Raw genomic sequence first — 16506 nt, forward strand, 5'->3', positions numbered from 1 at the left:
GCCACATGGTCTCTGTCAGTAAAGACTGCTTCCACAAGGACATACCCGTTTCCATTAGTTTGGACCCTGTTCTTCTCCGATACCGAACACTGCTGGTCTCCAAGGTCACAACTTGTGGTGAAATAAGTGACTAAAGGCAAAGTCAGCAAAACAAACTGAAAAACTCATGATCCTACACATCCTGTTTCAGTGCAAAAACTCGCTCACGGGTTAAAATTAAAAAAAAAAAAAAGGAAAACCCTTCCTCCCCTGCGCTGTTCCTCATTGCCAGCACTCACTGCAAAAAAACAGCTGGCCATATTATCAAGGACACAGCTCACAAGATTTACCAGGCTGGCTGTGACCCTGTGACACCTGCAGTACTTCTTCTTCCCCCAAGGCCCTGCTGCCATGAGATGGCCCCCACCAGGCCTTCAGGGGAGGTAAACAGCAGAAAGCCAACGTGCCTCACAGCTGCGAGGGGACAGTCCCCCGCTCAAGGGAGCCAACAGCAAAAACAAAATACAGAACTCCTGCCCGAAGCCTCTTGGTGGTGAGGAGATGGAGGACATCTTCCCAACAAGAAACCGCCAAGGGAAAACCAAACGCCAGCAGTAGAAGATAAGCACCAAGGTTATGCAACGGTTTCACGTGAAAACAGAGTGAAAACACATCGCATCCCGCTGGGGACGGCTGATGGCACTGACACAAAACAGCAGGGACATTAAAGAGGAAAACCAATTACCTTGCCTGCCCTTAGTTAAATGGAGGAAAAAAAAAAACAAAAAAAAAAGGAAAAAAAAAAGGAAAAAAACCAAGCTGCAGTGAGAGCAGGGGCCTCTGCCATGGGAGAGGCACCCGCAGCAACCGCTCACACCTGAAGACACTTCTCCACGTGTGAGCAAGCAGCAAAGCCTCCCGGGCAAGTTGGGTTTTTTCCACTGCGCTTGCGACCTGTTCAGCAGAACAGCGTCCACTTGTCTGCAAAAAATGCCAAAGCCAGTTTCGGATGTGAGGTTACTGGCCACCTACCACCTACAATTACAATCGTGCATTTCACTCCGAAGTGCCCTCAGTGCCTCCCAAAAGACTGAGGGACAATTTGATTATTATGTCAGACATTAAAAAGTCACTGTTCCGCTTCAAAACACTTCGAAAAAACCTGTTCCAACATTCAAAATTAAGTTTTTTTTTTAAACTCACTCTATCCTGAGTTACTCCTAAGCCACAGCTTGCTCTCCCTTGAAGTGGAAGCTGCATTCGTCCCATTTGGAGCAGGGAAGGGGTTCTCCCTGCTCTCACAAGCCAGACACGCCAGGGTTTCTCTAGCTGCCTCGCTCCGCCAGCATGCAGGGTGACAAAGCTGTGACAAGGGGGACCCGTGCGGGCCTCCATCGTTGTCATGAGTTGGGGACACGCTGCCCCAGCAAAAACCTCAGCCCGAGGCACAAAGCCCGCAGGCAGCTCTCCGGGCGCAGGGAGACACCCTCTGCCTCACGTCCCCTCCACCATCCCCATCCTGGGGATGGCCAAGATGCGACACGAAGGGCCCGGGATGCTGCGGGAGGGCCACCGGCCGGGAGCCATCAGCATGGCCGAGCACCGCACACCCCAGTGAGCGCGGCCCCGGCTCAAGCACCGTCTGACACACCCCGGAGGACCTCGAAGACGCCGCTTCCTTTACCCCTCAGCCGCCATCCCAGCCCCCCGCCACGGGCAGCCCAGGGCCTCACCACGGCACAGCGCCAGCGCCGCCCCGCCATCCCCCCCCCCTCCTCCGCGCCGCCGCGGGGCGGGGCGGGCCCTGCCGCTATTTAAGGCGCTGGGCCGGCATCCACGGCTGTGGTGGTGTTCCCGAGTGGCGTGAGGGGCGATGGCGACCTACGTGCAGCTGAACACCGGGGCTAAAATGCCTATCCTGGGGCTGGGCACGTGGAAGGTAACGGGGCTCGAGGCAGTGCCCCCCTCCCTGGCGGTGGGAGGGTGGCCGGGGCTGGCTGTGCCTGGCTGTGGCCCGGTCCTGGCCCTGCCCGGTGCCGTCCGTGCGGGACGGGCCCCCTTTCGCGGCCCTGCGTGGGGGGGGGGCCTGGCAGGCGCTTGACCCGTCTCGGCGCCTGTCCCCGCCGCTACCGCGGGCGCAGCGCTGCCGCCGACATCCCGGCCGGGGTTGCCTTCTGGGTACAGTGGCACCGAGGGTCCCTCCCTGCCCGCAGCCCGAGCTCCCGCACCGCTGCGGGGCTCTGCCTAATGACGCGGGTCGGCGGGGCCTGGGCCGAGGCCCCTCCGCGGGGCTGAGCTCCCCCGTCACGGCTGGCGGCTGCCGAAGGCTTCTGGTGGTACGGGGGGCGGGGGTGAGGAGGCCTCGCTCCGGCCCTGGAGAACGGCCCCGGTGCTGGGGCCTGGGCTCGGCCCCGGTGCTGGGCTGAGCCCTGGCTGGCTGTGGAGTGGGGTGACAGAGGGAGGGGTGGAGGTAGCTGTGAGCTCAGGAGCCTGTGCTTGAGATGTGTAAGGACTCGAGAATGCTGCAGGGAAAACTGGAGGCCTTCTGAATGCTGTTGGTGGGGGGGTTTTTCTCTGTTTTAATTGGGGGATTGCTTTGGGGTGGGGGGCAGCTTTCTTAATCTTGCTAGGAAAAAGGTCTTTGATGTATGTATATTGATTTGAGTTTCTTGGATGTTATTTTTTCAGTCTCCGCCAGGGAAAGTAACAGCTGCAGTGATGGCTGCCATCGATGCTGGGTACCGTCACTTTGATTGTGCCTATGTGTACCAAAATGAAAATGAAGTTGGGGATGGGATCCAGCAAAAAATCAAGGAAGGTGTTGTGAAACGAGAGGACCTCTTTGTTGTCAGTAAGGTATGGATCTGGCGGTATAGGATCCCCGGAGACACCTGTCTTTCATAGAAGCACCCTAGTTCTTTGCTTTCCTACTCGGTGGTGCAGCATGGAACAATTCAAGCATTATGTAGGCTGCTTCTGAGACAAGCTTCCTACTTTGCCTCATCTGATATGGAGAATTATGCAGAGTATGTACCACTGATAAGGGTGATGCTTTAAACTTTTCCTGGCATGAAGTTATGCTACCTTCTTTCATGCAGTATCTGACATTCTAGTAGGTTGTTTCTAAACGGAAGTCTCAATTAATGAAACCAGACTTTCTGCCATGACACCATTCAATCATATGCTGCCACTGCACATGTTGCTCTCGGTGTCACAGGCCAGTCCTGCTCACAGAGCAAGCCCCCCTTGAAGATCAGCAGGGTGACCTAGTTCCACATGACCTCCCAAAGGGGACAGGCATTCCCCTGAACAGGACAGAAGGGTTCCAAGAGGTTTAACCCAGGACGTCACAGTGTGCCTTGGTTTTTTGTCTCTAGCTGTGGTGCACATTTCATGAAAAGCCTCTCGTGAAGGGAGCCTGCCAGAAGACTCTTGCTGCCCTGAAACTGGATTACCTGGATCTCTACCTCATCCACTGGCCTCTTGGTTTTAAGGTACAGTAACAGCAATGCCTGTGGCTTTGCCTGTTGTGACTGGCAGTTTTGAAGAGCTATATGGCTTTACAGCCCAGAAATTGCTCCAGCCAACTCAGAAGATCATCGTACGTCTGTTGTGTACTGGCCCTGCTCTGGTGCTCAGCTTTACTTTGGCTGTGCAAGGCTGTTCATCCCTACCTCTGAGATTCCTACTTGCACAGTATTCTCTCTCTTTTGATCCTGGAAGAGGTTGACCTTGAACTAGGGGTGGGTTTCTTGGCTGCGAGCCTAAGTTATATTGCTCTCCTCTTGATTATTGCCTATGTGTTGTCTTCTAAGAATCCAAAGTATTCTCAACTGACATGGATGTGGTCCCCTCTTTGTGGGAAGAAGGGTTGAGCTTTGCTGCCTGACAGAAATTCTTTCCTCTGCATGTTACAGAATCAGAGAACAAGAGAATGTTTCTGACTTCCATTTCTGTCTTTAATCACTGAGTCCTTTAATACAGTATAGATTGAACTGACCTTTGCTGTAGGAGCCTTGGTGTTCCACAGACCTGGGATTTCAAAAGGTGAAACTTTCTAGTTCCTAACTTTCACTGGCTGCATGCAAAGGAAGTGAGACTGCATGTCTCAGTTAGAATGTTTCTAAGCCTAGTGTTTCTGTTAGAGCCTGATCAAACCTCCTTTCTACTTGTTGCTTCTGAGATCAACTGTTTGTGATAGCATTTGTATTTTTAAAATTAGTTCATATGGACAGAACTACCAAAGTGAAAATGTGTTGTGGTGTAATAATATATCGGTAGAAAACAACTGGCTTTGAATGAAGCCGATACCTGGCATGTAGTCTTAAGTGGGACTCAAGCTGTTTGAAGATTCCGCGTGCCAGCAACTTAAACAATGAATGTCCCTATGAAAGACCTGTCAGCAGATCTGGTGCAATATAGACTGAACATGTTCCAGGTCCTAAGTGGGTCCTTAGTACACATTTTATTAAAACACTTCATTAGGTTTGTGCAAGAATTATGCATTTTTGTAATACAGAAAGTGAACTTGTAAACTGGCTGTAATTCTACAAGGGAAGAGTTAGTTTCACCATATGTATTTTGATGAGCCAGGGGACATTGTTCAGCAGATACAAAAATACCATAATGCCATGTGAAAGCAAAAGAAAAGGCTTAAGACTATAGATAATGAGTATTAGTATTATCTAATACGTATGTAGATAATAAGTGTTAGTATGTTCTGCAGTAGGAGTTTGTAGTATCGTGGTCTTCATCTGATGTTAAGTTGAATTCCCACCAAAGAGTGTTTCAAGCATTTTCTTTGTCACTGACAGGCAGGAGAGGAGCTGTTTCCAACAGATGACAAAGGCATGTCGATACCCAGCAACACAGATATTCTGCATACATGGGAGGTAAGTTTAGCCACAGCAGGAGAATCATGTCTTCTGTTCTCAGCAGTCTCTTCCATGTTTTTGTTGCCTTCAGCAGTCTAAATTCTCATGTATGTAAAACTACTTGGAAGACATCGCTGGTTCGATAGTGGGTTTTTGGGTATTTTCCACTTCTAACTTACTGTACATTTCCACAATCTCAAAGAATGAATCTTTGAGCTTTGATGAAATGGGAGACATGGCACAAATATAATAGTGCTCTGTTTTTTTTTTTCCTCAAACTTGAACTCTGAAAATCTAAATGCTTATTTTGTGCATCTCATGAAGGAAATAAGCCATGTCAGGAAGAACATTTTCTTCAGCTGCTGTCATTTATACTAGATGCTGACTCTGTTTCTTTCTGTTAGGCCATGGAAGAACTGGTGGATGCTGGTCTGGTAAAAGCCATTGGTATCTCAAACTTCAACCATGAGCAGATTGAAAGAATCTTGAACAAACCGGGACTGAAATACAAGCCTGCAAATAACCAGGTAAGCTGCGAAGTGACTGCAGGCAAATCATAGAATCATAGGGTTGGAAGGGACCTCTGGAGATCACCTAGTCCAACCCCCCTGTCACAGCAGGGTCATCTAGAGCAGGTTGCACAGGAACGCATCCAGGCAGGTTTTGAATGTCTCCAGAGACGGAGACTCCACCACCTCTCTGGGCAGCCTGTTCCAGTGCTCTGCCACCCTCAAAGGAAAGAAGTTCCTTCTCATGTTTAGGTGGAACTTCCTATGCTCACGTTTGTGCCTGTTACCCGTTGTCCTGTTGCCGGGCACCACTAAAAAGAGCCTGGCCCCATCCTCCTGACACCCACCCTTTGAGTATTTATAAGTGTTGATAAGATCCGCCCTCAGCCGTCTTTTTTCCAGACTGAAGAGACCCAAATCCCTCAGCCTTTCTTCATAAGGGAGGTGTTCCAGTCCCCTAATCATCTTGGCAGCCCTATGCTGCACCCTCTCCAGCAGTTCCCTGTCCCTCTTGATCCTGGGAGCCCAGAACTGGACACAGTACTCCAGATGCAGCCTCACCAAGGCAGAGTAGAGGGGGAGGATGGCCTCCCTCGACCTGCTGGCCACACTCTTCTTGATGCACCCCAGGATGCCATTGGCCTTTTTGGCCACAAGGGCACATTGCTGGCTCATGGTCATCCTGTTATCCACCAGGACTCCCAGGTCTCTTTCCACAGAGCTGCTCTCCAGCAGGTCAGCCCCCAACCTGTACTGGTGCATGGGGTTATTCCTCCCCAGGTGCAGCACCCTACACTTGCCCTTGTTGAATTTCATAAGGTTCCTCGTTGCCCAGATCTCCAACCTGTCCAGGTCTCTCTGTAAATGTGTGGGTGGTTTTGTTTCTGTTTTTTCTTTTTTAAAAATTACTAAGATCTTATTATGAAATGAGATCATAGAAAGAGAGAATGGAGTGAACACAGTATTTTTGCTCAATCCCACCCTTTAACCGTTTCTGGATGCACAAGATGCTGGGTTTTAATGGATTTTCTGCAGTAGTGCTTGGAAACTTGGCAAGGAGCAGCTCCAGAATCCCTCCTTTTTTTGGGGAGGGGGGTGGGGAGAAGGGCAGGGGGAACTCAATGAGTTTTAAAAAGTTCCTTGTATGAGTAAAACTTTGTATATATATATGGGAACCTAACAGAAAATTGGATTACTTTTTTGCAACTCTTCTGTGGAGAGGCCGGTTCCTGTTGCTGGTGACTGAGGGAACTGAAGAGGAACATGCTTTATGGACTGATTACAGACTTAATGAGGGCTGGGAGGAAGGAGGAAACGGAGCTGCGAGCTAGGCCATAGAGAAGTGTCCAGGTATATAGACAACACTTGAATAAAATCTTAGAGAAATTCAGATGGCAGGAGATTTAGCAAGATAATCTGCTGTAATTCACAGCTCAGAGCAGCATCAGCTGTGAGATCAGACCAGGTTGCCCAGGGCTTTATCCACCTTGAAAACCTGTAAGGATGGAGACTGCACGGCCTCTTTAGGCAGTGTGCTCCGCTGCCCGACACACACACAGACACCTAACTTGGGTGTATGGGGGAGGGAATGAGTTTCCTTACACCCGGTCTCAACCTCTCCTGTTTTAATTTACACCTATTGCCTCTTCACCTCTCACTATGCACCACTGAAGAGCTTGGCTTGTCTTTCATGACCTTCTTCTAGGTATTGAAAAGCTGTTCCTAGGAGCAGCTAGGAGGTCTCCTAGGAGACCTGAAGCCTTCCCTTCTCCAAGCTCAAGAAGCCCAGCTCCTTCAGGCTTTCCCAATACAGCAGGTATTCCCAATACAGCCATCCCAGTAGCCCTCTGCTGAATTCATGACAGTCTGTCAATCTTTCTTCTACTGAATGGGCTGGGAAGGGGGGAAAAACTGGACACAGTATTATAAAGGTCATCGAATAAGTACTGAGTAGAAGCAGATGATCACTTCCCACAATTTACTGGCAGTGTTTCTGCTGCCAGGGCTCACTACTGGCTCATGTTCAGCTCAGCCTACTGTGGTCCCCAGGTTGTTTCTAGCATAGTTGCCTTGCAGGTTGTCAGGCTCCAGCCTGTGTTATTGCCAGAGGCTTTTCCTTCCCAGGTGTGGGGCTTTGTGTGCAGCCATGGTGAATTTTGTAAGGCTTTTGTTGGCCTGTTCTTCCTGCCTGGGTGGGTCACTCTGAAGTGGCAGCCCTGCCCTTGTGAGTATTGACTGGGCCTCCCCTGATTTGGCATCACCTGCAGACTTGACAAGATTATAGTCTGGCACAAGTTGTTGAAGAGGATGGGTCCCAGGATAGCCCCCTGTGGGGTCTATCTAGACTTGGCCTTGATTACTATGGTGTTTGAAGGACTGCAGTCTCAGTTACTGATAACTGATTACAAGAACTGGTTAATTTGTGGTAGCTTGAGCATATGTACTGAAAAAGGATTTTTAACACCTTTTCTCAGAAAGCTAAAGGATTGTTCTCTGGAAGAAAACAATCTCTCTATTTAACATAAAACTGAAACATTCTGACAAGTGCAAATTCATAATTCTCCACTGTATTTTTGTTATCACTCCCAGTGTACTTTAGGATACTTAGTAGAATTCTTATAATATCGTTTAATATCTCCCACAACTTATTGCCACTATCACTAGTGGATAATTACTCTTGTCTCTTGCATAGAGGTTGCTGACCTGGTGTCTCTCACTTGGAAGTGTTCTCAAGCTCTCTGATTACTATAATCAAATTAAGCACAGAGCAATAGGTCTTTGGTCCCTGTCCTTCAAAACTTATTGCTTTTGAAGAAATCCTTGAAAGCCTGAGATCTGTCTGTGATAATATCTAATAGTGATAATGCTTCCTGCACATGCTTTTTCTGTGCAGGTGTTTCAGTGTAATTCCCATTCTTAATTTAAATGCAGTCAGTATGCACATTGGTTTCATATGTGGAGAGAAATTAATTTGGCATTGTAGTAATTACACAACAATGATAAATAGTACTTAGTTCAGTAAGGAAATCTGACTCTTAAGTACTTGATTGTTATCATACAGTGTGAACTGCAGTATCTTAAGATACTTGTTTAAATGCACATTCATCATCATCAAATGCTTTTCATTCTGGTCCAAACATAAGACTACTTAACGTAGCTCAAAGTTTTTCAACTTGAGTGCCAGTGGACAGGTAAGGATGACTTTGCCTGTTTATATTGAGAAATCAAGCGTATTGAGAAAATAACCAGCTGCTTTGTTACTCTTGAGTAGCTGTATTTCTGGAGCTGCTGAAGCAAAATAAAGATGTATAAACTGTCCAAAAAAGAGTTATGTGTCCTGTTGTCTAATATTCCAGCATGCCCCTGAAGGGAAACAGCCATGCAGGCTCCTAACAGCAGGTATCTAGAACCACGAATAAAGCCCTCGAGGCTGTAAACTGATCCCATGTTTTGCACTCTCTTGCCTCCACCTGCCAGTAGCACAGGTTTCCAGGGTCTTCCCTCGGAATGCAGCAGCAGGCTGCAGAAGGCTCGAATGTCAGTGTAGTTAAAAAGGTTCTTGATGTTGCCTGCTGAAAGGAAAGTAGCACACCCTGGTGTGTAACTATCCTTAAAGCCTCTCTGTGCAAAGTATCAAATGTTCATTTGCAGCCTCCTGACACATGAATAGTTCCTGTTCCATACTGCATATCTGTGTGTTAGCTTCCCAGAATGCAGAGGCACTGTTAAGGAGTCTTTATTCTGTTATGTAGATATTCTTATGGAAATCCATGGTAAATACACCTGTGTTTATAAATAGTCTGTAGTGGACAGTAAGCTGAAGGACTGAAGTCTGTAGCTGTTAGCCGTTCTCACTGTTTGCAGACTGGAGGTATTCGGTGTGAGTATTGACACGAAGCAAATAAAAACGAATTAAACAATACTGGTATTGAAGTTAATATGGTAGTAAAAAAACCCCGAACGTTATGGCATGTTTAATTAGGTTTGAAAAGAGAACTTTGTACTTACTGGTCTGCTGGCCTATTGTTATGATTTTACAGTTCTCTTGTGTGTACCTTTTGCTGAACTGTCCTGCTTAGGCAATTATGTAGCTGCTCATCCCATATGTTGGAGATTATATGAATCAGCAAAGTTTTAAGGAGTGGTGTTACAGTCTTTGGACCCTTCACTGCAAGGAGAACTATTAGAAATAGTAGAAAGGGCAGGTGGCACACAGGAAACAAAGTCTGTGTAATATTGCTCAGAGACTATAAGTTAGAACAAAAATCAGCCTTTGATTTGATTAAAAACTAATATCTGGAACATGTTAAAGCAGTTAAATCACTGTCTAATCTCTATACTCTTATGTTGGCAGGTCGAATGTCATCCGTACCTTACGCAGGAGAAGCTGATCAAGTACTGTCAATCCAAAGGGATTGCTGTGACAGCGTACAGTCCCCTTGGCTCTCCTGACAGGCCATGGTAAGATTCCTTTGTGCTTTGCAAGGGAGCTGCTTGAAACTTTGAGACAAGTGCACTGTTAATTATTCATCCAGATGCAGATCTGTGGAGACTTTTTGCCACTGATCTTCTTTCCCCTGTGTAGGGCTAAGCCAGAGGATCCTTCCCTTCTGGATGAGCCCAAGATCAAAGAGATTGCAGCCAAGCACAACAAAACCCCAGCACAGGTACGTAGGTGCCAGACAGTGGGTACCCCTTCCTGTAATACAGCTTGAAGGACAGCTAATGACAAGTAAAGGACAGGCTGGCTCTTCATTCCCTTTCATCTGTGGTACTCTTCTGTGGTGTTAAGTAGCAACGCAGGTTTGTTTATTATGTGGCCTTCAACACCTACTTGCAAGGGCTCTTTGACTATTGACAAAAAACTCTTTCTTGACCCGTCTTTAGATGCTGTAATGTTTCACTCTTACAATCTCAAGGCCTGTCACAGAGAAGCGAACCCTTATATTAGCCTACTGAAAGTCTAGGTGGGAAGGAAAAAACTGAGTATTGCTAAATTAGATGAGAAAGGAGGCTTTCTCTGTGGGGCTCCACCACTTCTCTCTTTGCACTTCAGAAAGTGCTGCTTTGAATTTGGGTATGATTTGAAATGCAGCTCTGCAGAGAGGATTCAATTCTGCTGAAGTGTACAGTTCACAGCAAACAACTGTTGGATCAGGCTCTGCTTGCCATAGAACAAAAGCCATCCTCTCTCTGACTTGGTGATATGTCGCTTGCAGGTTCTCATTCGGTTCCACATCCAGAGAAATGTGATTGTGATTCCCAAGTCTGTCACACCTCAGCGCATTGTGGAGAACTTCAAGGTGCGTGAGCTGGGTGCATGGCATGTTCAGGGATGGCACGGCTTCCCCCTGGTGATCCTTTCTCACTTTCCTAAGGCTTCCTCAGGCAAGAGGACTGGGCTTTCTCTCAATATATTTTTACCTATGGCCCGCTGAGGGTTAAACTTAACGTTACAGTTCAAGAGCAGGAGCTAGCAAAGCTTTTGGAAACACTAGGCTGATAATCTTAGCGGTCACATTATGGGGTGCTTCCTGTTCTATGCCATGTGGATGAGTCATCTGACAGAGCTTGCCTGGGGGCTGAGTGCAGTAGCATACCACAAAAGACTTCTGTAAAGCAAGCACTGTTGAGAAAATAGCCCTGGTGTCCAGAAACCACATCACTGCTCTGGATTCGGTGGTCCTTGACTGTGAAACCAGTATTAGGATTTTGGGAGACGCTCAGTTGTATTAGGTGGAATGTGAAAGTCTTGGAGGTGTTCCTTTGTAATAGGACAGAAAGATGCATTTTTCACAAATGGAGGATGGAGGCCTTCTGCAACACTAAGTGCTTTCTGAACTTCTGAAAACAACTGGCACATGTAACTGCAACTTGAGACTTATTTTTTTTTTAATTCCTCCCTATTTCTGCTTACCTCCCGCCCCCACTCCAGCTAGTGGAGTCTCAGAAATCCAGAGAACAGCATTTTTGCTTTCCCTCCTTCATGAAGCACTCACTTCTTCTAAGAAGCACCCCTGCACTGTGGACTTGTTCTTTAATTTTGTGATTATTTTTTTTTGCTTACAATCTCTGATTTGTTCAAAGAGGTGATTTCCAGCTGTTTCTCTTGTTAGGTGTTTGACTTTGAATTGACTAAAGAGGAGATGGCAACTATTCTCAGCTTTAACAGAAACTGGAGAGCCTGTGCAATGAGCACGTAAGTGGCAGTGTTTCTTGTGCATTTTTTTTCAAGCTTTTATCACTACGTCATAATTTAGTATATGAAGTTATAGCTACTAAGCTTGGTTGAAATTCAGGATATGCAAACTCAATTTCCAAAGGGGTCATCCTCAAAATAACTTTTCAGAGTAAGATTTTAAATGTTCATGTTACGAACCAAATTGCAGTGAGCATAAAGCAAACTTCCAGTTTCAGTTCATTCTCCAATAAACTTTTTGTAGTTGGGATTGCAACAGGAGGCTGCTTATTCAAAACTTTTATTTTGTCTATATTAGAGAAATGAGCATGATGCAGACTCAAATTCTTGATTGAAATTACTTGTGGTATTTTGTCTTTCTGCCGTGACCCTTAGGTCATTTATGAAAACTGACTGTATGTTCTTCAGGATTGGTTGGGAAAGTGGGTGAACATTCAAAGAAAAAAAGAGGATTTGCAACTTGGAAGCCTAAAGCCAGATATAAAATCTCTGTTGGAAGGCTGCCAAAAATGTCTTTCTGGCAGTAAATATGAAACCTTGAATTAGTTGTCTAGAAAGCACCTAGGCCATATAGCTTGAAATGCTTAGAGCCCAAACAACAGAAGGCACTCAAGAATCTTTCTGTTTACAAATGCAGCATGTCACCAAGGAAAACAGAAACAATCTGACTCTGCTTTTATAGAGTTCAGCTCTTCCCTTTAGGTGGCTTTTTTGCAGTGATTACAGCTGTGTTACAGTATCTTTAGACATGAAATAATCTGTCCTCTTTGATTTCCTTCAGGTGCAAAACTCACAAGGACTACCCTTTCAATGCAGAATACTGAAGATGGTTTCCTGCCTTACTCCAGACTTCCCAGATATGCTTCTGCTGTTGCCTATGAGTTGTCTACGTTGCATTCTCACTGCATCAGATACCTTCCTCCCCCCCCCCTTTTTTTCTTTCTTCCCCCCCACAAAGATGCAGCATATGTACTCGGTGACTTTGCGGTGTTTTCTTTTTTTGGAAGAAGGAAATGCTAAAATGGTTCTGAAGAGCACGCTGTGTGGACTAGTAGATTGTCTTTGCCAAACTGCATGGCTGGAATTGGTAAGCAGAAAACATTGAGAAGGTTTGAACAAGCAGTCACTTTTATTTTGGACTACTGTGAATTGGAGCTAGTGACTATTGTTGTCTGGAAGGACCAGGATATTAGCAGATTTCGTGTAATTAATGAGGTCTGCTTCTTTCTCATTATTTTTGGGTTTGCCTTTGTTTCTTTGTAACACTCCATGCTTCTCTTTTTCTAATTGGAAGTACAAGTTGATTTCTAAGTACAGCAGTTCCTACATGGGTAGCTCTTTGAAAAGTGTGTAGGTCCTGGTTTCTTGGTGATATAAAAGCTGTTTTTGCTTATAATAAAATACAGTTTCATTACTGTGTGTAATGAGATGGTTATTTCAGCAATGGTCTAATGCTAGAGTAGCTGTATTATATCAGCTGTCTTTAGAGATCACAGAAAAGGAAGGAAAGTTACTGTCCCCCAATAAATCTACTGTTGATGTTAACTTCTTATGTGTGACCTGCTAGCTATCTGCTGTTCTCATGCTAGTGCCCATGTAAAACTCCTGAGTGTGGTGAGCCTGTGGCCATTGTGTGCTTGAGCCTCTCTCTAGAGCTCTTTTGATATGTCTAGCAGCTAATATACTGATGTTTAAACCAGTCTTTATTTTACATATACATGCACACACTGATAGTATAATTTGGCTAGTAGAAAACTCATTCCATTGAAGACATGAAGCCTACACAGCATCCTGTGGGATTGTTGTAGTAAGCAGTAGAAAACTTGCCCTTTCCAGGCAGACAGCGCGTGATGCAGGAAAGAATTCCATGCTTGTACAAGCTACCGCTTGCAAATGTAGTAAAAATAAGTTTCCAAGAAAATCCTGTGTCATGAACTAGCAGATCAGAAACTTACTACTATGCTCTGGGAGGACAGAAAAATAGGCTTATACCCAAGTTTTAACATGCAAGGTGTGTTCGTCCCTTGGCTCTTTTATAGTTTTCACGATACTTGCAGGTAATTTTTGAAAGTTGTTGCCTTCTGAAAGCTGCTTAAGACTTCACAAAATGCATTTAGGCACTTGTAAAAACAGTGGCTAAAGTTCGGTGATTTTTCTTGGTTGTTCTCATAATTTTTTTCCAAGGTCTGAGTAGATCTAGTGTGAAGTGTCCTCTGAAGGAGGTTATGTAGGCCTGGCAGAAAGGGGGTTCTTCTGAACAGATGAAAGAAGGGAGGCACCAAACCTGTTAGTGTATAACCACCCCTAAATGGTAAACTTGAGGTGGGATTCTGATTCCATAGCTGCATAGCATAGTGTACCTTTAAGGGAACTCAGCCAGGTTAAAATGTACTATAAAGGCAGTTCTCAGACTATTTGCAAAGTAGATGATTTGTTTCCTGGTACTGATAAAAAAAGTACCAAGGAGTCTTACTAATTTAAACTTTTTTCTGATAAATGGTAACCATTATATTGAGGAAAACAATTTTGCTGTCTTCAAAATCTTTTAAATCTTTCCACTGTTGCTTAGGCCAGACTTCAGATGCAACGCGTTTTTGGTCAGAATAGGCTGAACAGACAAAATTGAGTTAATTTACAGCACGAGAAGAAGGCAGGAGAGAATCAATGTCTGAGTAAGCAATATTCTCCTCTGATGCTGATTCTCCTAACATAAATTGATTATAATCACTTTAAATTCTGGGCTTAAAAGCAAATACAAAAAGCTTCAGCTGTGCAAGAGTTTTTGTATGTCTATAATGCAATAAATAAAAGCCCAAAGGCATCTTAAAAAGGCAGAACAGCTAATTTTCTTAGATTAGTCTGAGCTGTGCCAGAAAACTGTCTGGGGCAATGTTGACTTGCTTGCAAGTAACATTTTTGTGACAAGTGTGTTCTGGCAAAATGTTACGTTGAGGGTCAGGGTTCCCAAAATAGTACATCAGGTTCTGTTATTTTCCCCTGTTTTCATTTCACTGTAACTTTATGAAAGTTTGTGCCTGAAATTTTCCATTCGCAGAGTAGGAATTTTACTGGAGAAGACTTTCAGACAGACTGCTCGGCAGCAGAAGGAAGAGTAGCTAGCGCTCAGGGTGGAGTGGTATTGTAACAGGCTCTCTCTGTATTTTGCTGGATGACTTAGCTGGAAAGAATTTAGAAAGGGTCGTTCTGGGACACGGTGCAGCACTTAACTGGCAGAGGGCTTGGATGCGTGGTGAAATACGAGAGAGAATAGAGAAAAAAACAAACATCTGACTGAAGGGACAATGATGCATAAGGTTGAACAGAAAGCAGGCTGTTCTCAGAAAGGATGAGAAGTGGGAAGGGAGTGATAGAAAACTCTGGCACCTATAATGATTTTGGATTGCTTCAAGGCTAGATATAATTAAATAAGGCTGAGACAGAGGAAGAGTGGGTCTTCTAGACTTCAGTCAAGTTTTCACTTAATCTAGGTTGATCTGGAGACTGTTACAGTAAAATAAATGGCTTTTGTACCCCCATACTTGTGCCACACTGCTTACAATTCCTTTCATCTCCTACAAGGTAAAGTGGAAAGATCAAAGAATTAGATATCCGGAGCCTAGCATTCCTGCTAACTGAGCTCTTCCTGCTGTAACTGTTCACAGCACTTGTTTTTGTAGCGTGATTTGACAGATCTCTGGGTTTCTGATCAAAGAAATTTTTAAGGACAAATACAATCTTGTAGCTCTTCCAATTAAAAGTGGTTGTTTTTTGTTTTGTGTTTTGATTTAAGAACTTGTAGTTCAACTCCACCTTTGTTGGCCTCTCTTAACTGGGCTTTCTCAGAACCCTGCTGCAGCAGTAAAGCTGGTGTGATACTGTGGCACATCCTAGGAAGAGGAGTTGAATCCAGCCTACAGGAAAGATGAAGAGCAGGAGACAGAAAAATCACGTTCTCAGGACTGGTAGAATCAGTACTTGTACTCAAAACTTGTTTCACTTCCAGCTGTGCTTCAAATGATACCAGAGTAGCAGGCCTTTTTTTATGTTAAAGAAAATGGCTGTGACAGAACAATCCATTTCCATAGTAGCAAAGAATGATGGTGAAGTGATTTATCAAGGAAAACAGGTAGAGAAAACTGGCAGTTATCTCGGTGGGAAAGGCAGGAGACCTTTTTTGAGAATACAAGCAGCAGATGGGATTGGCATCTCACTGGTTGGAGGTAGGACACCGCAAATAATCTTACAGGCACAGTATATTTCAGGTTGCGCTTGATGTTCCTTTGGGAGAAAATGCCTTGACTTCTGATATTGGAATATAAATACACAAGCCTGCCTGGTTAGAGTAGCTTTTTACATGATGCTCTAACTCAGTTTTTGTTTCTCTCTGAGGAAGGGGAGGCCGGATCGCTGCTCTTGTTGAGCTCACAAGACTGACACAAGTGTAACATTTGTGCAGAGTTGTGAAATCTGGGACACAGAAAACTAATTATTCAAAAGAGGAAAAGCAAATCCTGTCCTTGAATTTTTAATCTGTGTTCATTATATTGAAGGTATAACTAGAAATCTGGAGTCTTTTGCTTAAATGGGGCACAGAAAAGTTGACTCGGGACAAATGATTGTATCTCTTTAATCACTTAATAATCCCCTAGTCTGGTAGCTATAAACTCCATCAGTAACTGTTTGTCATCCCTCCCTCTGCCTTGTCCTTGGTCACTTAAAAAGTACAGAGTCCTGCCTTATTCTGGCAGGACCTTGCTCATTTAAGCTGAGAGGCAACTCTTAAAACTCTTTCATAGGCCATGTTGTTCTTGCATTTTAATTTGGTAAAGTGCGTGGTACAGGACCACTAGTACAAACATCTGTGAAACTACATCTCTTTTCCAAATTCTTAAGAAAAAAAAAAATCAAGTTGAATATACAATCAAGCTTTTCTGAACTGAAATAA

At 44.9% G+C, this 16506-nt stretch overlaps 1 protein-coding gene across 1 annotated transcript; it reads left to right on the top strand.

The window, feature by feature from the left end:
* Positions 1-1758: 1758 nt before the first annotated feature.
* Positions 1759-12980, top strand: LOC128908482 (aldo-keto reductase family 1 member B1-like). Its single transcript, XM_054198775.1, has 10 exons — positions 1759-1918; positions 2668-2835; positions 3357-3473; positions 4794-4871; positions 5258-5380; positions 9717-9823; positions 9948-10029; positions 10582-10665; positions 11479-11561; positions 12343-12980. Exons 1-10 carry the CDS (start codon positions 1853-1855, stop codon positions 12383-12385), a joined length of 951 nt encoding a protein of 316 aa, XP_054054750.1. The 5' UTR covers positions 1759-1852; the 3' UTR covers positions 12386-12980.
* The last annotated feature ends 3526 nt before the right edge of the window (positions 12981-16506 follow it).

This window comes from Rissa tridactyla, chromosome 1 (genome assembly GCF_028500815.1).
Source record: "Rissa tridactyla isolate bRisTri1 chromosome 1, bRisTri1.patW.cur.20221130, whole genome shotgun sequence".
NCBI lineage: Eukaryota > Metazoa > Chordata > Aves > Charadriiformes > Laridae > Rissa > Rissa tridactyla.